The sequence below is a fragment of the Entelurus aequoreus genome, linkage group LG14, assembly GCF_033978785.1.
Source record: "Entelurus aequoreus isolate RoL-2023_Sb linkage group LG14, RoL_Eaeq_v1.1, whole genome shotgun sequence".
In the NCBI taxonomy this organism is placed as follows: domain Eukaryota; kingdom Metazoa; phylum Chordata; class Actinopteri; order Syngnathiformes; family Syngnathidae; genus Entelurus; species Entelurus aequoreus.
The window spans coordinates 27,607,809-27,632,198 of NC_084744.1; the positions used below are offsets into that span (position 1 = coordinate 27,607,809).

General features: G+C 43.3%; 2 protein-coding genes and 2 non-coding genes across 7 annotated transcripts in view; 3 read left to right on the forward strand and 1 right to left on the reverse strand.

Moving 5' to 3' along the window:
• LOC133664590 (zinc finger protein 431-like) overlaps positions 1 to 24,390 on the forward strand; it is a 404,655-nt gene that overhangs the window by 123,949 nt on the left and 256,316 nt on the right. The window lies entirely within an intron of this gene.
• The window catches only part of LOC133664658 (serine/arginine repetitive matrix protein 1-like), a 76,401-nt gene that overhangs the window by 1,114 nt on the left and 50,897 nt on the right, over positions 1 to 24,390 (reverse strand). For 2 of the 4 annotated variants that reach the window (XM_062069477.1, XM_062069478.1), the window contains 3 exons: positions 10,111 to 10,167; positions 406 to 656; positions 38 to 289 (listed from right to left, as the gene is read on the reverse strand). In XM_062069477.1, the coding sequence (XP_061925461.1) occupies positions 38 to 289; positions 406 to 656; positions 10,111 to 10,131 (524 nt within the window). In that variant the 5' untranslated portion in view covers positions 10,132 to 10,167. The remainder of the gene's footprint in view (positions 1 to 37; positions 290 to 405; positions 657 to 10,110; positions 10,168 to 24,390) is intronic. The other 2 variants (XM_062069479.1, XM_062069481.1) reach the window with 1 other exon arrangement.
• Positions 12,590 to 12,695, forward strand: LOC133665498 (U6 spliceosomal RNA). The gene has a single exon (XR_009828755.1). It is a non-coding gene; the product is annotated as a U6 spliceosomal RNA (small nuclear RNA).
• LOC133665500 (U6 spliceosomal RNA) lies at positions 20,903 to 21,003 on the forward strand. Its single transcript, XR_009828757.1, has one exon. It is a non-coding gene; the product is annotated as a U6 spliceosomal RNA (small nuclear RNA).

Consider the following 24,390-nt stretch of genomic DNA (forward strand, 5'->3'; position numbering starts at 1 on the left):
TTACGAAGCATACATTGTATTATTACACAAGCGTTACCATAGAGTGAGCGTGCGGTGGTTGACCTCCAAGAGGCGAATGCTGCAGCCAGCAGCTTTGATGGCCTGGTTGCTGGACAGGTTCTCGCGAATGCGCGTGTAGTCCCGCATTATCAGCGACCATCGGCTCTGCCGGAACCCCGAAATGATGTGCTCTTGGCTGTGGTGGCTCGACAGCTGAATAAAGACGGCCTCCATCAACCTGCTCGTGTCCGGAGAGTGCGCAACCTCGGCGCCCCGCCCGATGTACAAACTAGATGGAAAGAACACCAACATCACACTGATTAGTACACACATTGAAAAATAAAATAAATTGTCTTGCAAAGGACACACGTTGATACAATAAAATAAATTGTTTTGCGCATATACCGTTTTACACTGGCCACCCCTTCCAAGTGGTGCTGCCTGGAGACCTTGAAGCGTCCCTTGTTCAGCTTGGGAGCGTGGCGGGGGGGAAGGCTGAGAGGAGCTTTGTCTACGTCTGTCAGCTTTTGCCAAAGTTCGATAATATGCCTCTCCTGCCGAGGCTGCACAAACATTCGGTGCCGCAGCGCAACAAGGGCGGTGGCCAAGCGACAGACATGCTGGTATCCGCCGTTCCCGTCTGGACCCAACACATCCTGTGTCAAAAAACATTATGATGGTAAGAGTGATAGCAAAGAAGCAGTTAGCGAAATAAATAATAATACAGAAATGACAATGAGCATTATTACACTACAAATGGAGCAATACAAATACCAATAGAAATAGCGCTAATGATAATGAACAATACTAATAATTTACCTTTATTATCAACAATACAGTTGTTCAAATGCAACAATACATATAAGTAATGCTAACTAGAGATACAAAAGAATGCAGAAAAATGGAGGGGAAGAAAGAGAAGCAACCTATATTAACCTTGTAGATTGTTATAGTAACAATAGGTTAAGCTTTGTCAGTGTGCCATGTGTTACCCAGCTTTCCTAATTTTCAAACAAAATAATGTTTTTCTGTGCAAAACAAACAAAACATTTCTTACTTGCCTTAACCATGCACAGTGGAGACACGGAAATTGTTAAAGCACTTATGATTTAGAAAAATAAATGTAAAAGTTAAAAATAGAAAAAGTAAGCAATCATTTTTGTAAGAAATATATATGGTACAACGCCCGTGCAATGATGAGACGGAAATTCATCAAGTGTTCATCCCATATGAAAAAATTTACATTTATTTTTTTATCACCCGAATCTCGAACCCCAACCCTTTACAATAGGAAAGACTAATATTAACTAGAAAATTTTGATAGGCCTGCTATCTGTGCCCTGGACCTCTGGCCGGGGGTCCCTGGAAGCCACCGTACTTATTAGATGGTGCCGAGTGTCTGAATACGTAAGTTTTAGCTGTCACTGTACAAAATGAGCCACAGAGCTAGCCTAAAACAGTAGCATGTTTACACAAAAATGATAACACGTAGCATATGTGCTAAAGATAGCATGATAACAGTCGGCATGTTTCATATACCTAGTTATACGACTCAAAGGTATATGGCTGCGGAAATAGAAAAAAAAAAGTATAATTAGAAGAAAAAGTTAGCATGCTTAAGTTAGCTTGCGAGCATGCTATCGTTTGCATGCTAACAGTTAACAAGTGTCACATACCAAGTTTAATGACCCTGGGTGAAAGGGTTGCAGAACTAGCTAAAAAAGTTAGCATGCTAATGTTAGCATGCTAGCAAGCTAACGTGAGCATGATAATAGTTAGCTTGTGTCACATACCAAGTTTAATGACCCTGGGTGAAAGGGTTCCAGAACTAGCTAAAAAAGTTAGCATGCTAATGTTAGCATGCTAGCAAGCTAACGTGAGCATGATAATAGTTAACTTGTGTCACATACCAAGTTTTATGACTCCAAGGTGAATGGCTGGGGAATTAGAGAAAAATTTGTACATTTAACAAATAAAGTTAACACTTTAATGTTAGCATGCTAACAGTTTACAAGTGTCACGTACCAAGTTATGCAACTCTGGGGTAAACAGGTTCAAAACTAGCTCAAAAAGTTAGTGTATTAATTTTAGCATGCTAGCAAGCTAATGGTAGCACGCCATCAGTTAGCATGTGTCACATACCAAGTTATATGACTAAGGTGTATGGCTGTCTAAGTAGAGAAAGCAACGTAAAGTTAGCTAAAAAGGTAGCATGTTCATCCTGCGATGAGGTGGTGACTTGTCCAGGGTGTACCCCGCCTTCCGCCCGATTGTAGCTAGGCTCCAGCGCCCCCCGCGACCCCGAAGGGAATAAGCGGTAGAAAATGGATGGATGGATGGGTAGCATGTTCATATCAGTATGCTAGCATGCTAACATTAGCATGTTAACAGGTAACAAGTGTCACATGTGAAGTTATATGACTATAGGGTAAACAGTTGCAAAATTTGCTCAAAAAGCTAGCACTTTAATGTTAGCATGCTAACGTAAACATGCATACGGTTAGCATGTTTCAGATACCAAGTTATATGACTCTAACTGTAGTTTACAAGTGTCACATACTAAGTTATATGACTCTGGGGCAAGCGGTTGCAAAAGTAGCTCAAAAAGTTAGCTTGCTAATGTTAACATGCTAGCAAGCTAACGTGAACATGGTGATAGTTGGTGTATGTCAAATACCAAGTTATATGACTCTAAGATGTGTAGCCTGGGAATTAGAGAAAGAAAGTATATTTAGCAAAAAAAGCAGTTCACGTGCTAATGCACGCTAACTGCTAGCAAACTTGCTCGACACCAGCGCAGATAGAAAAAAACATGATTTTTGTACTGAGGGGCTCTGTTGTGTGTCTACTGTTTTGTTTATTCGTGAATAGCGTCGCCATGGTAACACAAAATATTCCCAATTTATGATATGCCTATCGGCGCAAACGAGATCTTTCCGACGGTATATCATACGTGGGGGTTCGTTAGCCGTTTAGTCTCGTAGTAGACAACGGGTGTTTTTTTTTTGTGAATAGCATTGCCATGGTAACACGAAATGGTCTGTTAACACCGTAACAGACTAAGATACCTGAGGAGAGGGAGAGTAAGTAATGTAATTAAATGAACCTGCCACTATTACACAATGACAGGAAGTTAAGTAGGATTTGTTGAAAAAACAATGCCGAACAATGTCTGATTTGAGATATCAACTTTTCGTGAAAAACCGTGAGCGCCTCAAGGCTTTGAGGAACGTTCCGATGTTGTTGGATTTCCGATAAGTTGAGAAAGGGCCGAGTTAGAGCGAGTAGGAAAATGGGAATTTTTGTGTTTTTTGGTTCTGACGTCTTAACATTAGGCCTCAATGAGAGATTTAGCTGACTTTCTTGGCTTTGAGACCCAGCAGAAGCCAAATGGGCCACATGAGCTCCATAAAAGTGACATTTTCTGAGAGAGGACATGTGTGTCAACGTTTTCACCCAAACACATGACAGTGGCATAAAAGATTTGGCCGAGAGGACAGGTTTTACACCACAATAAAAGCAAATATTTTGGCCTTCCGCGCTCTAGAAAATTAGAGGCTGAGCCTTCCACTTTTATGGGAAAAGGTTGAGCCGATGGCACTCGCCTCACTCCGATAGCCAGGTTCGGATTTGTTTCACCTTCAACCATTTATACAGTGCGGACATCACTCCAGACATAAAACAAGTCCCCTGATCTGTCAAAATGTCATCCACTATGCCCACCCGGCTAAACAGCATCAACATGTGCAACATTTTTAGCATTGGCAGTGCGTAAGAGTACAGCCTCTGGGTAACGAGTAGCATAGTTGAGTATTACCAGAATATAGCGGTGTCCCCGAGCTGATTTAGACAGTGGCCCCACGATGTCCATAGCGAGGGAGTGGGCGTGGAGATGATGGGGAGCGGGATCAGCGGGTTTCGGAGCAGAGGCCGGGGAGCCGTTTTCTGACACTGGACAAGACTGACAAAACTCTTCTATGGCGCGCTTCACACCAGGCCAGTAAAAGCGGGCGACCACTCGGTCGTAGGTTTCCTGGACCCTCAAATGGGCCCCTAACTGGTGGGTGCGTGCTAGATACAGGACTCGAGACACATAGTTATTTGGTACAAGTAGTTCAACAAGCTCCCCCCCCCACCCCCCTTAGCTTTGGTCCCTCTATACCAGGGGTCACCAACGCGGTGCCCGCGGGCACCAGGTAGCCCGTAAGGACCAGATGAGTCGCCCGCTGGCCTGTTCTAAAAATAGCTCAAATAGCAGCATTACCAGTGAGCTGCCTCTATTTTTTAAATTGCATTTATTTACTAGCAAGCTGGTCTCGCTTTGCCTGACATTTTTAATTCTAAGAGAGACAAAACTCAAATAGAATTAAAACATCCAAGAAAATATTTTAAAGACTTGGTCTTCACTTGTTTAAATAAATTAATTTTTTTACTTTGCTTCTTATAACTTTCAGAAAGACAATTTTAGAGAAAAAATACAACCTTAAAAATTATTTTAGAATTTTTAAACACATATACCTTTTTACCTTTTAAATTCCTTCCTCTTCTTTCCTGACAATTTAAATCAATGTTAAAGTAAAAAAAAAATTTGTGTGTAAAGAATAATAAATACATTTTAATTTAATTCTTCATTTTAGCTTCTGTTTTTTCGACGAAGAATATTTGTGAAATATTTCTTCAAACTTATTATGATTAAAATTCAAAAAAAATATTCTGGCAAATCTAGAAAATCTGTAGAATCAAATTAAAATCTTATTTCAAAGTCTTTTGAATTTCTTTAAAAAATTTGTTCTGGAAAATTTAGAAGAAATAATGATTTGTCTTTGTTAGAAATATAGCTTGGTCCAATTTGTTATATATTCTAACAAAGTGTAGATTGGATTTTAACCTATTTAAAACATGTCAACAAAATTCTAAAATTAATCTTAATCAGGAAAAATTACTAATGATGTTCCATAAAATTTTTTTAAAAGTTTTTCTCTTCTTTTGTTCGTTTGAATTTTGAATTTTAAAGAGTCGAAATTGAAGATGAACTATGTTTCAAAATTGAATTGTCATTTTTTTCGTGTTTTCTCCTCTTTTAAACCGTTCAATTAAGTTTAAATGTCATTAATTATTAATAATAACATAGAGTTAAAGGTAAATTGAGCAAATTGGCTATTTCTGGCAATTTATTTAAGTGTGTATCAAACTGGTAGCCCTTCGCATTAATCAGTACCCAAGAAGTAGCTCTTGGTTTCAAAAAGGTTGGTGACCCCTGATATAGATAGATAGTACTTTATTGATTCCTTCAGGAATCAATATATCTATCTATAAAACATCTATCTATATGTTTGATATAAAAATGGCGGCGAACCTAGCTAGTAGTCTCTCTCACTGCCTGACTCAATTTAATTAAAACAAGTCAAATTTGATCCGTACTTTAAAAACATTATGTACCATTCATTATGCATTATGTATTAACTATAATCATTTAGAAAACTACATTAGCTTAGCGACGTATTGCTAGGCAGAGTTCAAAGTTCAAGCCTAACTTTACATAAAGGCAAATTGAAACCAAAAGCTTCAAACCACGCCCATCCACATGATGCAGCACTAAAACAATGGCTGGGTCTGAAGTCGAACACTTCCGCTATGTACACTGCTTACTTAGTTTCTGAGGGCACACACTAGGGCTGGGCGATATGGCCCTTTTTTAATATCTCAATATTTTTAGGCCATATCGCGATACACAATATATATCTCGATATCTTGCCTTAGCCTTGAATGAACACCTGATGCATATAATCACAGCAGTATGATGATTTTATGTGTCTACATTAAAACATTCTTCTTCATACTGCATTAATATATGCTCATTTTAAACTTTCATGCCGAGAGGGAAATCACAACTAAGTCAATTTAGCAAAAGTGTATTTATTAAACAGTTATTAAGCAGTGGCACAAACATTCATGTCATTTCCAAAACAGAAAGTGCAAGATTGTCAGAGACATTTTAAAACAAGCTATGAGTGCACTTTTGTGCATGATGTCACTGAGATGACTTATCAAAACAACACTGAATTAAAGTGCACTTTTTGTACAGAACGCCACTGCAATAGTTTAAAAACATGTCACACAAGATATTTCAATAAGTGTCAAATAAAAATGAGCTGCATAATAGGAAATCAAATAGTGTATGTCCTTCGCTATGTGGTAGGTTCCTGCGGACATGATCTCCTTTTGTCGTGGACTCTTTTTTTTTTCACACGGTGTTGATCTGGAAATGTTTGCCTCGGCATTTTGTTGGTGTGGCACCGAACGGAGATGTTGACATGCGGAGTAAGCACTCTTGATTCTCTAGCGCAGGGGTCACCAACGCGGTGCCCGCGGGCACCAGGTAGCCCGTAAGGACCAGATGAGTAGCCCGCTGGCCTGTTCTGAAAATAGCTCAAATAGCAGCACTTACCAGTGAGCTGCCTCTATTTTTTAAATTGCATTTATTTACTAGCAAGCTGGTCTCGCTTTGCCCGACATTTTTAATTCTAAGAGAGACAAAACTCAAATAGAATTAAAAAATCCAAGAAAATATTTTAAAGACTTGGTCTTCACTTGTTTAAATAAATTCATAATTTTTTTTACTTTGCTTCTTATAACTTTCAGAAAGGCAATTTTTGAAAAAAAATACAACCTTAAAAATGATTTTAGGATTTTTAAACACATATACCTTTTTACCTTTTAAATTCCTTCCTCTTCTTTCCTGACAATTTAAATCAATGTTCAAGTAAATGTATTTTTTTTATTGTAAAGAATGATAAATACATTTTAATTTAGTTCTTCATTTTAGCTTCTGTTTTTTCGACGAAGAATATTTGTGAAATATTTCTTCAAACTTATTATGATTAAAATTCAAAAAAATTATTCTGGCAAATCTAGAAAATCTGTAGAATCAAATTAAAATCTTATTTCAAAGTCTTTTGAATTTCTTTTAAAATTTTTGTTCTGGAAAATCTAGAAGAAATAATGATTTGTCTTTGTTAGAAATATAGCTTGGTCCAATTTGTTATATATTCTAACAAAGTGTAGATTGGATTTTAACCTATTTAAAACATGTCATCAAAATTCTAAAATTAATTTTAATCAGGAAAAATTACTAATGATGTTCCATAAATTCTTTTTTTAAGTTTTTCTCTTCTTTTTTTCGTTTGAATTTTGAATTTTAAAGAGTCGAAATTGAAGATGAACTATGTTTCAAAATGTAATTGTCATTTTTTTCGTGTTTTCTCCTCTTTTAAACCGTTCAATTAAGTTTAAATATCATTAATTATTAATAATAACATAGAGTTAAAGGTAAATTGAGCAAATTGGCTATTTCTGGCAATTTATTTAAGTGTGTATCAAACTGGTAGCCCTTCGCATTAATCAGTACCCAAGAAGTAGCTCTTGGTTTCAAAAAGGTTGGTGACCCCTGCTCTATACATTAGTCCATTCTTTACAACAAAGTGGGGCCAGGTTAAGTTCCTCACCCCTGGAGACAGCTGGCCATCTATGGCGGCGACATCACGGCGGGGAGCCTCCAGATTCTGATCAGACCATTGTGCAGTGGCGAACTCTCCCCTTCGGGCTGTAGCTGCAGCCTCAACCACCGGAAACACCGTAACAGCTTCTTCCCCAGGGGCATAACCACCCTGAACAGACTTCCCCATTGACCCTCATAACTGCCTTCTCTTCGGTGCAATAACCCATTCCACCAACCACCCTGTTTCATGTAGATGTTCATGTACATAGTCATTTCACCCTCTGTATAGAGTGCACACTTGTTTTGTTTTATCGCACTGTATGGAATGGCCTCAATCTCGTTACCCTGCGTAATGACAATAAAGCTGATTCTGATTCTGATACCTGAGGGGAGGGGCTGTCACCAAACATCAAAGTAATTCATGTAATTAAATGAACCTGCCACTATTACACAATGACAGGAAGTTAAGTAGGATTTGTTGAAAAACAATGCCGCACAATGTCTGATTGTGGGCAAACGCTTTGAGATATCAACTTTTCGTGAAAAACCGTGAGCGCCTCAAGGCTTTGAGGAACGTTCCGGTGTTGTTGGATTTCCAATAAGTTGAGAAAGGGCCGAGTTAGAGCGAGTAGGAAAATAGGAAATTTTGTGTTTTTTGGTTCTGACGTCTCAACATTAGGCCTCAATGAGAGATTTAGCTGACTTTCTTGGCTTTGAGACCCAGCAGAAGCCAAATGGGCCACATGAGCTCCATAAAAGTGACATTTTCTGAGAGAGGACATGTGTGTCAACGTTTTCACCCAAACACATGACAGTGGCATAAAAGATTAGGCCGTGAGGACAGGTTTTACACCACAATAAAGGCAAAATATTTTGGTCTTCCGCACTCTAGAAAATTAGAGGCTGAGCCTTCCACTTTTATGGGGAAAGGCTGAGCCGATGGCACTCGCCTCACTCCGATGGCCATCCATCCAGAAGCAAATATTGGACATTAACATTTTTTAGCCAGGGTTAAAGTAGACAAGTTTGTGAACAAAATGAGACGTTAAGCATTAAGCTACATGAAAGAATGGCTGAGCTACGAGAGGAGGTCATCTCGCAGGTGTGCTGGAAAATTAGCCATTATAAAAGGTACGTTCCCATTCAATTGGCCCACTTTTTTGTTCATTCTTGAATAGCGTCGCCATGGTAACTTGAAATGTTCCCAATTTAAGATACGCCTATCGGCGCAAACGAGACCTTTCCAACGGTATCACATACAGTATGTGGCGGTTCGTTGGCCGGTTCATCTTGTACAAAAGGTGTTTTGGTATTTTCGTTAATAGCGTTGCCATGGTAACACAAAATGTTCCCATATGTGGGGGTTTGTGGGCCGGTTCGTTTCGTAGTGCCGGTAAGAGCAACGTGCGGAAAAAAATAATAATAAAGTTTGAAGTATGAGCAATAACAACATGGGCGCTTGCATTGCAGCAGGCACATAATAAAATAAACACAAATTTGCAAAGTAGATGGTATTAACACAGAACTGACAATTCCTAGTCTATGAATCTTTCACTGAAAATGGAAATTAAAAATCATGTTTAAATTCTGAATATATGAATGAGAGATGGGGTCTGACACGCCTCCTTGACTACATGCTTATAGCGACCTGAGTTTCAAGACATTCTTTGTTTGCCTGATTTACATGTTTACTGCTGTAAACATTGACACATTTAGTCATATTAGACTTCTTTTCTGCCACCATGACGTTGCAGAAAGTAGCAGGGGATCACCAACTCATACCAATGCTTTCTTCTAGGCCCACTGCGCTACTTGGGTAACAGATACACGTTATTTTGTGGAAAAGTGAAAAAATATATTGGTGTGACTAAATCAATTGTAGCAACTATCAGAAAATGGGAGACATGCTTGCTTGCTGGCTCCTCTTCTGTTAGGACAGGGGTCGGCAACCCGCGGCTCCGGAGCCGCATGCGGCTCTTTGACCACTCTGATGCGGCTCAGCTACATACATGCCGACCCCCCCTGATTTTCCAAGGAGATTTATGGATCTCAGTGTCTCTCATAGATTGCTCCCAGGGAAAAAAATAATCCTAGTTCCACTCAAATTTCCAAACAAAAGGGCGTGCCCTAATTGCACTGCAGTGATTGTCCTCTATAGCATACAGCGTGCCAGTTCTGCCACATGTTGCATGTTGTTATTACTTGTACACACAGGAGACAGCAAAGCATACTTACTCATCAGCCACACATCTTACACTGACGGTAGCCGTATCAAACAACTTTAACATTGTTATGTTACAAATATGCGCCACACTGTGAACCCACACCAAAAAAGAATGAAAAACACATTTCTGGAGAACATCTGCACTGTAACATAACATAAACACAACACAACCATTACCCAGAATCCCATGCAGCCCTAACTCTTCCGGTCTGGATTATACACCCCGCTACCTTACAACCCCCCCCCCCCCCCCCCACACATCAAACCCCCCCCCCCCTCTCCTTGCGTTGGTTGAGCGGAAGAGTTAGTGCTGCATGGGATTCTGGGTATTGGTACCGTCAGTGTAAGATGTGTGGTTGCTGAGGTAGTACGCCTTGCTGTCACTTACGTGGACAATCTGGAACTGCATTCTACGTGTGGTCAACAGGTGCGCTGTTAGGCCAGCCTGTAGAGGGCGCAAAATGCAGAGTCATCACGCTCTGATATTTGGGTGTCTCCCGTTAAAAGTGACAGGATTGGCAAGTATGACGCCATCAAGCGTCATTCGTTCAAAACTCGCGGGCTGCGCTAACATCAAATGTCCACATTAAAGTGCGTGCCGGTGCGCGTGTCGGAGACCCCTGGTTAATATAGCACAAAGCATTTAAGCTCTGTATGCAGTGTTTTTCATTTTAAATTGTACTTTTTTTTTTGTGGCTCCGATCACTTTCTTTAATTTGTGAAACTTGCCAAAATGGCTCTTTGAGTGGTAAAGGTTGCCGACCCCTGTGTTAGGAGATAGGGGTCCGGAGGAACGCTGCTAATCTTGCTAACAGTAACTGACTCAGAGCAGGTGTGCTCTGAGCAGCTGCTGACAGTCATGCTGATCGAGGAGGAAATTTGGGACATAACTCCACACAATGACCCTGCCAAGGCTCCGCTTCCTCCTGCTGTGTTGAGCTCTGCCGTCACTGTGGCTGCTGGCCCTGTGGGAACTCTTACCTGATCGGGGGTTTCTAGCCGAGACTCCACAGTTTTAAACCTAATATCCATGGATGTTGTACATGGTGCCATCTTAGAAGTATGCTAGCTATCCCCCTGTTATCATGCTACTGTTAGCATGCTAACGGTTTATGCTAGCATTTTAGCAAATTTTGTATGCATAAAACCTAATAATCATGGATTCTGTTACTTGGTGGCAACTTATAAGTGTGCTAGCTGTTACCATGCTGATGTTAGCATGCTAACATTTTATGCTAACATTTGAGCTAATTTCCGACTTTTTAACCAATTAACCATGGATTCCGTTACTTGGTGCCATCTTAAAAGTATGCTAGCTGTTTCACTATTACTATGCTAATGTTAGAATGATAATGTTTTAAGCGAGCATTTTTACCTAATTTCATATTTTTTAACCAAACAAAAATATTTCGTTACTTGCCTCCATCTCAAAAGTATGTTAGCATGTTACTGTTAGCATGCTATCATTTTAGCTGATTTATATGTTTTTTTAACCTAATAACCATGGATACCGTTACTTGGTGCCATATTAAAAGTATGCTAGCTCTTTCACTGTTACCATGCTAATGTTTCTTTCTAGCATTTTAGCTAAGATTGTATATTGTAAACCTAATTATCATGGGTTTCGTTACTTGGCACCAGATTACAGGTATGCTAGCTGTTACCATGCAGAGTACAACTAAAACATGTAGATTGTTACTTTGTACTCTTAAAGTATATTAACTCTCCAAACTATACCAAGATTCATATTACATTTCAGTACAGCTTTTGCTATTCACCTCTCAAACCCTTTCAACCTTCTATTTCATCTTTCAAACCATTTCTACATTTCAATAGTCTTTCAGTTTAGCGTCAGCTTTTCAACATTCAAACAATTTACCATTCAAACAATTGAGATTCCAGCGACCCCAAAAAGGGACAAGCGGTAGAAAATGGATGGATGGAAACAATTTCAGCATTTAAACGATTTCAACATTCAAACCATTTCTACATTCACCCCTACATTACATTAGCATTTCAGTTCAGCGTCAGCTCTTCAACATTCAAACTATTCTTACAGTCATACTACATTCTATCAGCATTTCAGTTCAACTTCAGCATTAAAGCATTCACACAAATTCCTTCAGGAATTTCTTCATCTAGTTTAAATTTTAGTATTTGGCGTGACTGCACGGAGCTTAGGGGCTTTGAAACTGCAGTAACATTTTATATGTAACCACCCCCACCCAATGGAGAACAAAAGGCTGGCTGGTGACCTGAACGAGTTTCACAACGCCTGCAATACCGCTCACTCCCCCACAGCCGCTTTCTATACCGCTCACAGACCCACACCAGACTAAGCGTGTGTCGTTGACCTGAGTTAAACTTCTAGTGTGCAACAAACACGGCAAATAAAGCATAATCAAACTGCCGACAGTAGTTTGTTATATTGGAGATCACATGTGTTTATCTTAGTAAATGATAATGTTTTTCCTCTATGGTGTCGTATTTGTGAAGAGCTTTTAAGGAAATTGTGATGACAGGGCAGGAACAAGTCCTATGGGGGAGGAGTATGCTAACATGCTTGACTTCAGACTGCTGCCACTGTTGGTTCCGTGAGGGGGAGGCATCCTATTACACCAATGGCAGCGGTCTGACGTACAAGGACTTTCCATATATTACCCATCGGTCCTTACTACATCTACTCAGACTGCATTTAATTAATTTTGGGGCTCAGTTTCCATACAAACACACTTTATCATAAGCATCCGTAGACATTGCCAAATTGAATCATATTGACTTCAATTGGAGTTGTTTTCGGCCACCATGGCTGTTTAGGAGGTAGCAGGGGTTAGCCTACTTAAACCAATGTTTCTCCTACACCAATTGCGCTACTTCGGTAACGCATATACTAAAATTGGAACGATACAGAGAAGATTAGCATGGCCCCTGCGCAAGGATGACACGCAAATTCGTGAAGCGTTCCTCATTTTTAAATCTTCTTTTAATGTTTTTATTTATTTTTTTTGTTTTGTGCTGTCCAGCTTCTCAGGCAAATCATATAGTTGAAGTAGATGCCCATATCGACTGTTCAGATTTACTTTACAAAACAGAAGTGTAGGATCATTCTCTTGTTGCCTTGTTTGTATTTGACTTCATTAAATGTATTTATATTATCATTTGGTGCAGCCGGGCCGGAGCAGGAGGGGATAGAAAGAGAAAGAAAGGAAGATAGAGGGGGAAATATTGGGGATAAGAGGGGGATTAGACAGAGAGACAAAAACAACAACAACAGCAAACGCAACAATAACAACAACAATAGAGAAACATCAACAAATATGATATGTACAAATATGACGGTAAGAGTGATAGCAAAGAAGCAGTTAGCGAAATAAATAATACAGAAATGACAATGAGCATTATTACACTACAAATGGAGCAATACAAATACCAATAGAAATAGCGCTATGACCCCGGGAGAATCACTGATGATGTGTCCAGGTTGCACCGTCAGGTGTATTATGAAACCGATCCAGTATGGCATCGCCATTGACTTCCAGGAAGAGGCTGGATGACAACCTCGAAAGAGTGGTGACAACTGGAGAGACAGTTGACAGCCCGGAAAGACGGCAACCGGGGCAGGGAGGGGTAGCATCCCAAGCTGCAGCTCCTGCAAGGGAGCACCCATATAACGCTGCGAAAAACCCTGAAGACACATAAGATCAAGATAGGCTGCCTGAGGAAACCCGTGGTGCAACGCACAGGGCCAGTACCTTGTACGGCCCTGATGAGACGGAGGAGGACCCAGGCCCGGACATTCCCCACAGTGCCTGGAACCTCCAAGCACCACCGGCGCAACCCCGGGGCAGACCGTCGGAGGGGGGACGCGTGGCGTGGAGCGCTACCTGGACAAAAGTCGAGGGACTGATCACCCTCGGCTGGGTCGCCCGGGAGAGGGTGTTTGATTAAGACCCGAAACACCCTATGACCCCGGGAGAATCACTGATGATGTGTCCAGGTTGCACCGTCAGGTGTATTATGAAACCGATCCAGTATGGCATCGCCATTGACTTCCAGGAAGAGGCTGGATGACAACCTCGAAAGAGTGGTGACAACTGGAGAGACAGTTGACAGCCCGGAAAGACGGCAACCGGGGCAGGGAGGGGTAGCATCCCAAGCTGCAGCTCCTGCAAGGGAGCACCCATATAACGCTGCGAAAAACCCTGAAGACACATAAGATCAAGATAGGCTGCCTGAGGAAACCCGTGGTGCAACGCACAGGGCCAGTACCTTGTACGGCCCTGATGAGACGGAGGAGGACCCAGGCCCGGACATTCCCCACAGTGCCTGGAACCTCCAAGCACCACCGGCGCAACCCCGGGGCAGACCGTCGGAGGGGGGACGCGTGGCGTGGAGCGCTACCTGGACAAAAGTCGAGGGACTGATCACCCTCGGCTGGGTCGCCCGGGAGAGGGTGTTTGATTAAGACCCGAAACACCCTACGACCCCGGGAGAATCACTGATGATGTGTCCAGGTTGCACCGTCAGGTGTATTATGAAACCGATCCAGTATGGCATCGCCATTGACTTCCAGGAAGAGGCTGGATGACAACCTCGAAAGAGTGGTGACAACTGGAGAGACAGTTGACAGCCCGGAAAGACGACAACTGGGGCAGGGAGGGGTAGCATCCCAAGCTGCATCTCCTGCAAGGGAGCACCCATATAACGCTGCGAAAAACCCTGAAGACACATAAGATCAAGACAGGCTGCCTGAGGAAACCCGTGGTGCAACGCACAGGGCCAGTACCTTGTACGGCCCTGATGAGACGGAGGAGGACCCAGGCCCGGACATTCCCCACAGTGCCTGGAACCTCCAAGCACCACCGGCGCAACCCCGGGGCAGACCGTCGGAGGGGGGACGCGTGGCGTGGAGCGCTACCTGGACAAAAGTCGAGGGACTGATCACCCTCGGCTGGGTCGCCGGGAGAGGGTGTTTGATTAAGACCCGAAACACCCTATGACCCCGGGAGAATCACTGATGATGTGTCCAGGTTGCACCGTCAGGTGTATTATGAAACCGATCCAGTATGGCATCGCCATTGACTTCCAGGAAGAGGCTGGATGACAACCTCGAAAGAGTGGTGACAACTGGAGAGACAGTTGACAGCCCGGAAAGACGGCAACCGGGGCAGGGACGGGTAGCATCCCAAGCTGCAGCTCCTGCAAGGGAGCACCCATATAACGCTGCGAAAAACCCTGAAGACACATAAGATCAAGATAGGCTGCCTGAGGAAACCCGTGGTGCAACGCACAGGGCCAGTACCTTGTACGACCCTGATGAGACGGAGGAGGACCCAGGCCCGGACATTCCCCACAGTGCCTGGAACCTCCAAGCACCACCGGCGCAACCCCGGGGCAGACCGTCGGAGGGGGGACGCGTGGCGTGGAGCGCTACCTGGACACAAGTCGAGGGACTGATCACCCTCGGCTGGGTCGCCCGGGAGAGGGTGTTTGATTAAGACCCGAAACACCCTATGACCCCGGGAGAATCACTGATGATGTGTCCAGGTTGCACCGTCAGGTGTATTATGAAACCTTATGAAACCGATGGTAAGAGTGATAGCAAAGAAGCAGTTAGTGAAATAAATAATACAGAAATGACAATGAGCATTATTACACTACAAATGGAGCAATACAAATACCAATAGAAATAGTGCTATTGATAATGAACAATACTAATAATTTACCTTTATTATCAACAATACAGTTGTTCAAATGCAACAATACATATATGTAATGATAACTAGAGATACAAAAGAATGCAGAAAAATGGAGGGGAAGAAAGAGAAGCAACCTATATTAACCTTGTAGATTGTTATAGTAACAATAGGTTAAGGTTTGTCAGTGTGCCATGTGTTACCCAGCTTTCCTAATTTTTAAACAAAAATAATGTTTTTCTGTGCATCCTTACTTGCTTATGGTTGTCCATCGATTCGATGATGACCATCTTCTTTTATTTGTGAGTCTGCTGATGTTTGAACAGTCCGATCCTGGATCCACAGATGTGGTTACAGACCGGGCATGTGAAGGAGGTGCTGGGGGGAGCAGGGGTGGCTTGGCGAGCATGCCTCTTCGCACGCTTTGCTGCATGATGTTGTGTGCGCTGTTCCTCTATTTAGCCCACTCCCTGTGAGGAGTGGGAGCGCCAGAGGTCTCGGCAGGAAGCAAGTTCCTCCAGTGAAAAGGGGTTGATCTGGCATCTCTTCAGTGTGGTCTTCATTTGGTCTTTGAACCGCTTCTTCTGCCCACCAGCACTGCATTGGCCAAGGTGTAACTGACCATAGAGGATTCTGCGTGGGAGTCTATGGCTGGGCATTCGGATGACATGCCCCAACCACCTAAGCTGATGTTGGGTCATGATGGACTCCACGCTGCAGCTGCCTGCCCTCTCCAGCACTTCTGTGTGCGGCACTCTGTCCTTCCATGTGATGCCAAGGATTTTCTGGAGACATCTTACATGGAAGGTCTCCAGGCTTCTCAGATGGCGGCTGTAAATAGTCCATGCCTCACATCCGTGCAGTAATGCAGTGATGCATACTGCACTGTAGACCAGCACTTTGGTGTGGAGTTTGAGGTTGCTGTTCTGAAAAACCCTTCTCCTCAGACGACCAAAAGATGCTGATGCTTGCTTGAGGCGGTTCTGGATCTCGTCATCCATTGAGCAGGTGTCAAAAATGATGCTCCCCAGGTATTTGAAAGTGGGCACCGTGAGCAGCTGTTGCCCTGCTGCTGTGAGGGTTATTGTGGGGTTTTGTGGGAGGTCAGCACTGGACTGACAAGAGTACCTCTGTCTTCTGGGTGTTGATCGTCAGTCCCATTCTGGTATATGCAGCTACAGCTGCCGAGAGGATGTTTTGCAGAGCCTGTGGTGTATGGGCAACCAGGGCACAGTCATCGGCGTATTGCAGCTCAATGATGGTCTCCGAGGTCAGCTTGGTAGTTGCCATCAAGCCTGAAGTCTATGGTAACTCCAGCCTGCTCCTCCATCCTCCTGCGTAGCAGTGTTGTGACACAGACGAGGAAGATTTTGAAGAGAACTGGAGACAGCACAAATCCCTGCTTCACTCCAGTTTTCACACCAAAGGGCTCTGAGCTGTGTCTTCTCACAACCACTTGGGCCATCATCCCAGAATGGAACTGCGCAAGGATGGTGAGAAACTTGGGTGGACACCCAAATCTCTTCAGGACTTGCCACAGTAGGTCCCTGTTCACTGTGTCAAATGCCTTTGAAAGGTCAACAAAGGCCGTAAACAAGTCCTTGTGCTGCTCCCGGCATTTCTCTTGGAGCGACGTGTCACAAAGATCATGTCAACTGTCCCCCTGTCCTTCCGAAAACCACACTGCGACTCTGGGGTGACCCGTTCTGATATTGCGGGGATGAGTCTGCGGAGCATGACCTTGGCAAGGGCCTTTCCAGCAATGGCCAACAGAGAGATACCCCTACTATTGGAGCAGATGGATTTGTCTCCTTTGTTCTTGTAGATGGTCACAATGTTGGCATCTTTCCACTGTTGCGGGACACACTCTCGTCTACACACCTCTGAAATGTAGAGATGCAGTGTCCGTGTACAGAGGTAGCCTCCTTCCTTGAGAAGTTCAGCCGGGATGCTGTCAGGTCCAGGGAATTTATTGTTTTTCAGGGTTTTGACTGCATGCATGATTTCTTTGAGGGTTGGGGGGAGGTCGAGATCTGGCAAACTAGGATGTTCAGGGAGCTCTGCAAGGACAGTTGGGTCCACTGGGGTGGGCTGGTTGAGCACAGTGTTAAAATACTCAGCCCACCGCTCCACTATCATAGCCTGATCCTTGATTAAAGATGTTCCATCAGCAGATCTAACAGGTGCCAGAGAGCAGTTTCTGGGGCCGTAGATGGTTTTCACTGCATCATAGAAACTGTGCATATCATTTCTATCAGCGTGAGAGTGGATTTCATTGGCCTTTGAGATCCACCACTCATCTTGCATTTTTCTGAGAATTGTTTGTGCCTCAGAACGAAGGGCTTGCCATTGCTTTTTATGGAATTGGGATTGTGGGTTGTTCAGGGTGGCTCTGTGTGCCTTGTGCATTCTGTACAGGAGGGTGGAGATCTCTCCAGAATTCTGGTCAAACCAGTCCTGGTGTTTCTTGGTTTTGAAACCAATGGCTTGGGCTGCAGTGTCAAAGAGGATGGTGGATAGAGAGGTCCACTTCTCATCCATCCCAGACTCTGAGGTGATCAGCGGCTCAATGTCTACCAGCTTCTTGGCTAGGGAGCGACAGAAGATGTCACGAGTGTCGCTGCTGGAGAGTCTGGCACAGTTGAGTGTTTTCCTCTTTGGTCCACCGTGACGTGTTAGGGGCCGAACATGCATTTTGACCTTTGTCATAATCATGCGGTGGTCGGTCCAGCAGTCTGCCCCTCGCATAGCTCTTGTAATGAGCAAGTCCTTGAGGTCAGCCGTCCTCACGATCGCATAGTCGATCAGGTGCCAGTGTTTGGACCTGGGATGCATCCAGGATGCCTTATATTTATTCTTTTGTTGGAAGATGGTGTTTGTGATGGTAAGATCGTGTTCCGCACAGAGACTAAGGAGTCTCATGCCATTGGGGTTGACTTTTCCAATGCCGTGGGCGCCGATCACACCATTCCAGTTTTGCGTGTTCTTTCCAACTCTTGCATTGAAATCCCCAAGCAGCATGATTTTGTCACTCCTCGGGATGTGACAAGTGCATAGGCACTTACCAAAGTGACATGTCTGCATTTTGCAAGGGGGATGCGAAGAGTCATGAGCCTTTCACTGACACCCACTGGTGATTCTGTGAGCTTGAGCAGAAGGCTGTTCTTGATTGCAAAACCAACTCCGTGAAGGTGTGGTCCGCCCATGGGGTATCCTTTCCAAAAGAATGTATAACCCTCCCCTACTTCATTGAGTGAGCCTTCCTCGAGGAATCGGGTCTCACTGAGTGCTGCCACATCCACATTGTAGCGCTTTAGCTCGTTGGCAACAAGTGCTGTTCTGCGTTGTGGTCTGTCCGGACTGGCATCCAGGAGTGTCCTTATGTTCCATGCTGCAATTCTAAATGGTATTATTTTTGTATTTCGACCGCGTAATGGAATGTCCCGACAGGTGCGGTTTCCTGCCCGGGTACTGTGTTGAGTGGGCAATCTTTAGGCCACCTTTTCTAGGCCTTTCCACGTTTGGGGTGAGCAGTGCGGCCCCTAAATAGGGGCTGCTCAGACGCACAGGAGTCTGCCGGAAACAGCTGCCACTCAATCCCAGCTGCTAGCGACCGTTGTCCTGTGCCGCTGACGTGCAGAGTTCCAGCTAAGAGCTTCCAGCTCATTCAAACCTGCCCCCGTTACTGGACGCTCCATCGCCGCCAGACTTTTGAGGTCGGAGACTCAGGTAAAGAAGATACCTGCGCAATGATGGTTTTTAGAGTGGCATGAGGGGTGCGCTTTTCCCAACGCCACTGCCTTGATTGTAAGAAGATGGTTCCAGTGGCAAGGGAGACCCTAGACGACCGGCATCTTCTTACAACTGCAGGAAGCTGCAGGTTTTTGGGAAACCGCCTCAAAGCGTGCCGCCACCAGCTTGCTTTTCTGTCAGTGTGCTCCCTTAGCCTTCGTCCGCTTTTACAGCCATTGTGGTGCTTCTCACTGCTACCATCTTCTGCCTGCTTCACCATTGAGGTCTTCGGGATCACTCTTAGTCTGGACTCTACCCTTCGACCTGTTCGGCTTGGGTAACCCTGCCAGGAGTACAAGACTCCAGCCGACATAGCTCTAGGGGTCATGGAGACGCGCAAAGTGCCCCACCACGATAAGGTGGTGATCCAGTCTGTGCATCCTATTACACCAATGGCAGCGGTCTGACGTACAAGGACATTCAATATATTACCCATCGGTCCTTACTACACCTACTCAGACTGCATTTAATTAATTTTGGGGCTCAGTTTCCATACAAACAGACTTTATCATAAGCACCTGTAGACATTGACAAATTGAATCATATTGACTTCAATTGGAGTTGTTTCCGGCCACCATGGCTGTTTAGGAGGTAGCAGGAGGTAGCCTACTTAAACCAATGTTTCTCCTACACCAATTGCGCTACTTCGGTAACGCATATACCAGGGGTCGGCAACCCGCGGCTCCGGAGCCGCATGCGGCTCCTTGACCACTCTGATGCGGCTCAGCTACATGCATGCCGACCCCCTCGATTTTCCCAGGAGACTTATGGATGTCAGTGTCTCTCATAGACTACTCCCAGGGAAAAATAATCCTATTAACACTCTAATTACTATATAAAGGGCATGCCCTAATTGCATTGCAGTAATTGTCCTCTATAGCATTTACTTACAGCATGCCAGGCCAGCCACATGTTGTATGTTGTTATTACTTGCTCACACAGGAGACAGCAAAGCATACTTACTCATCAGCCACACAGCTTACACTGACGGTAGCCGTATCAAACAACTTCAACATTGTTACGTTACAAATATGCGCCACACTGTGAACCCACACCAAAAAAGAATGAAAAACACATTTCTGGAGAACATCCCACTGTAACACAACATAAACACAACACAACCATTACCCAGAATCCCATGCAGTCCTAACTCTTCCGGTCTACATTATACACCCCGCTACCACCAAATCCCCCCACACATCAACCCCCCCCCCCCCTCTTCGTGGTTGGTTGAGCGGAAGAGTTAGGGCTGCATGGGATTCTGGGTATTGGTACCGTCAGTGTAAGATGTGTGGCTGCTGATTTAGTAGCCTTGCTGTCTCTTACGTGAGCAAGCTAAAGCTGCATTCCACTTGTGGCCGAGCAGGTACACTGATTGGGCAGACTGTAGAGGGCGCCAAATGCAGTGTCATCACGCTCTGATATTCGGGAGTCTCCCGGGAAAAATGAGAGGGTTGGCAAGTGTGACGCAAGCGACATTCATCCAAAACTCGCGGGCTGCACTAACATCCAATTCCCACATTAAAGTGCGTGCCGGTGCGTGTGTCTGAGACCCCTGGTTAACATAGCACAAAGCATGTAAGCTTTGTATGCGGTGTTTTTCATTTTAAATTTTAAAAACATTTTTGTGGCTCCCATTACTTTCTTTAATGTGTGAAACTTGCCAAAATGGCTCTTTGAGTGGTAAAGGTTGCCGACCCCTGGCATATACTAAAATTGGAACGATACAGAGAAGATTAGCATGGCCCCTGCGCAAGGATGACACGCAAATTCGTGAAGCGTTCCTCATTTTTTAATTTTTTTTTTAATTTTTTTTGTTTTGTCCTGTCCAGCTTCTCAGGCAAATCATATAGTTGATGTAGATGCCCAAAATCGACTGTTCAGATTTACTTTACAAATCAGAAGTGTAGGATACTTATCTTGTTACCTTGTTTGAATTTGACTTCGTTAAACGTATTTATATTATAATTTGGTGCAGCTGGGCCGGAGCAGGAGGGGATAGAAAGAGAAAGAAAGGAAGACAGAGGGGGAAATTGTGGGGATAAGAGGGGGTAATCCCTGTTGTTGTTTTTGTCTCTCTGTCTAATGACAGAGAGACAAAAACAACAACAGCAAACACAACAATAACAACAACAACAATAGAGCAACATCAGCAAATACGACATGTACAAATATGATGGTAAGAGTGATAGCAAAGAAGCAGTTAGCGAAATAAACAATACAGAAATGACAATGAGAATTATTACACTACAAATGGAGCAATACAAATACCAATAGAAATAGCGCTATTGATAATGAACAATACTAATAATTTACCTTTATTATCAACAATACAGTTCTTCAAATGCAACAATACATATACATAATGATAAGTAGAGATACAAAAGAAAAATGGAGGGGAAGAAAGAGAAGCAACCTATATTAACCTTGTAGATTGTTATAGTAACAATAGGTTAAGGTTAGTCAGTGTGCCATGTGTTACCCTGCTTTCCTAATTTTTAAACAAAAATAATGTTTTTCTGTGCATTCTATTACACCAATGGCAGCGGTCTGACGTACAAGGACTTTCCATATATTACCCATCGGTCCTTACTACACCTACTCAGACTGCATTTAATTAATTTTGGGGCTCAGTTTCCATACAAACACACTTTATCATAAGCATCTGTAGACATTGACAAATTGAATCATATTGACTTCAATTGGACTTGTTTTCGGCCACCATGGCTGTTTAGGAGGTAGCAGGGGGTAGCCTACTTAAACCAATGCTTCTCCTACACCAATTGTGTTACTTCGGTAATGCATATACCAAAATTGGAATGATACAGAGAAGATTAGCAGCGTTCATCCGGACCCCTATCTCCTAACAGAAGAGGAGCAAGCAAGCATGTCTCCCATTTTCTGATAGTTGCCCCTACAATTGCCCCTACAATTGATTTAGTCACACCAATATTTTTTTTCACTTTTCGACAAAATAACGTGTATCTGTTACCCAAGTAGCGCAGTGGGCCTAGAAGAAAGCATTGGTATGAGTTGGTGATCCCCTGCTACTTTCTGCAACGTCATGGTGGCAGAAAAGAAGTCTAATATGACTAAATGTGTCAATGTTTACAGCAGTAAACATGTAAATCAGGCAAACAAAGAATGTCTTGAAACTCAGGTCGCTATAAGCATGTAGTCAAGGAGGCGTGTCAGACCCCATCTCTCATTCATATATTCAGAATTTAAACATGATTTTTAATTTCCATTTTCAGTGAAAGATTCATGGACTAGGAATTGTCAGTACTGTGTTAATACTATCTACTTTGCAAATTTGTGTTTATTTTATTATGTGCCTGCTGCAATGCAAGCGCCCATGTTGTTATTGCTCATACTTCAAACTTTATTATTATTTTTTCCGCACGTTGCTCTTACCGGCACTATGAAACGAACCGGCCAACAAACCCCCACATATGGGAACATTTCGTGTTACCATGGCAACGCTATTAACGAAAATACCAAAACACCTTTTGTACAAGATGAACCGGCCAACGAACCGCCACATACTGTATGTTATACCGTTGGAAAGGTCTCATTTGCGCCGATAGGCGTATCTTAAATTGGGAACATTTCAAGTTACCATGGCGACGCTATTCAAGAATAAACAAAAAAGTGGGCCGATTGAATGGGAACGTACCTTTTATAATGGCTAATTTTCCAGCACACCTGCGAGATGACCTCCTCTTGTAGCTCAGCCATTCTTTCACGTAGCTTAGTGCTTAACGTCTCATTTTGTTCACAAACTTGTCTACTTTAACCCTGGCTAAAAAGTTTTAATGTCCAATGTTTGCTTTTGGATGGATGGCCATCGGAGTGAGGCGAGTGCCATCGGCTCAGCCTTTCCCCATAAAAGTGGAAGGCTCAGCCACTAATTTTTAATATTTTGCCTTTATTTTGGTGAAAAACCTGTCCTCTCGGCCAAATCTTTTATGCCACTGTCATGTGTTTGGGTGAAAACGTTGACACACATGCCCTCTCTCAGAAAATGTCGCTTTTATGGAGCTCATGTGGCCCATTTGGCTTCTGCTGGGTCTCAAAGCCAAGAAAGTCAGCTAAATCTCTCATTGAGGCCTAATGTTAAGACGTCAGAACCAAAAAACACAAAAATTCCTATTTTCCTACTCGCTCTAACTCGGCCCTTTCTCAACTTATTGGAAATCCAACAACATCGGAACGTTCCTCAAAGCCTTGAGGCGCTCACGGTTTTTCACAAAAAGTTGATATCTCAAATCAGACATTGTTCGGCATTGTTTTTTCAACAAATCCTACTTAACTTCCTGTCATTGTGTAATAGTGGCAGGTTCATTTAATTACATTACTTACTCTCCCTCTCCTCAGGTATCTTAGTCTGTTACGGTGTTAACAGATCATTTCTTGTTGCCATGGCAACGCTATTCACAATTTTTTTTTTAAAAACACCCCTTGTCTACTACGAGACTAAACGGCTTACGAACCCCCACGTATGATATACCGTCGGAAAGGTCTCGTTTGCGCCGATAGGCATATCATAATTTGGGAATATTTTGTGTTACCATGGCGACGCTATTCACGAATAAACAAAACAGTAGAGACACAACAGAGCCCCTCAGTACAAAAATCATGTTTTTGTCTATCTGCGCTGGTGTCGAGCAAGTTTGCTAGCAGTTAGCGTGCATTAGCACGTGAACTGCTTTTTTTGCTAAATATACTCTTTCTTTCTCTAATTCCCAGGCTACACATCTTAGAGTCATATAACTTGGTATTTGACATACACCAACTATCACCATGCTCACGTTAGCTTGCTAGCATGTTAACATTAGCAAGCTAACTTTTTGAGCTACTTTTGCAACCGCTTGCCCCAGAGTCATATAACTTAGTATGTGACACTTGTAAAATACACTTAGAGTCATATAACTTGGTATTTGAAACATGCTAACCGTATGCATGTTTACGTTAGCATGCTAACATTAAAGTGCTACCTTTTTGAGCAAATTTTGCATCCGTTTACCGTATAGTCATATAACTTCACATGTGACACTTGTTACCTGTTAACATGCTAATGTTAGCATGCTAGCATACTGATATGAACATGCTACCCATCCATCCATCCATTTTCTACCGCTTATTCCCTTCAGGGTCGCGGGGGGCGCTGGAGCCTATCT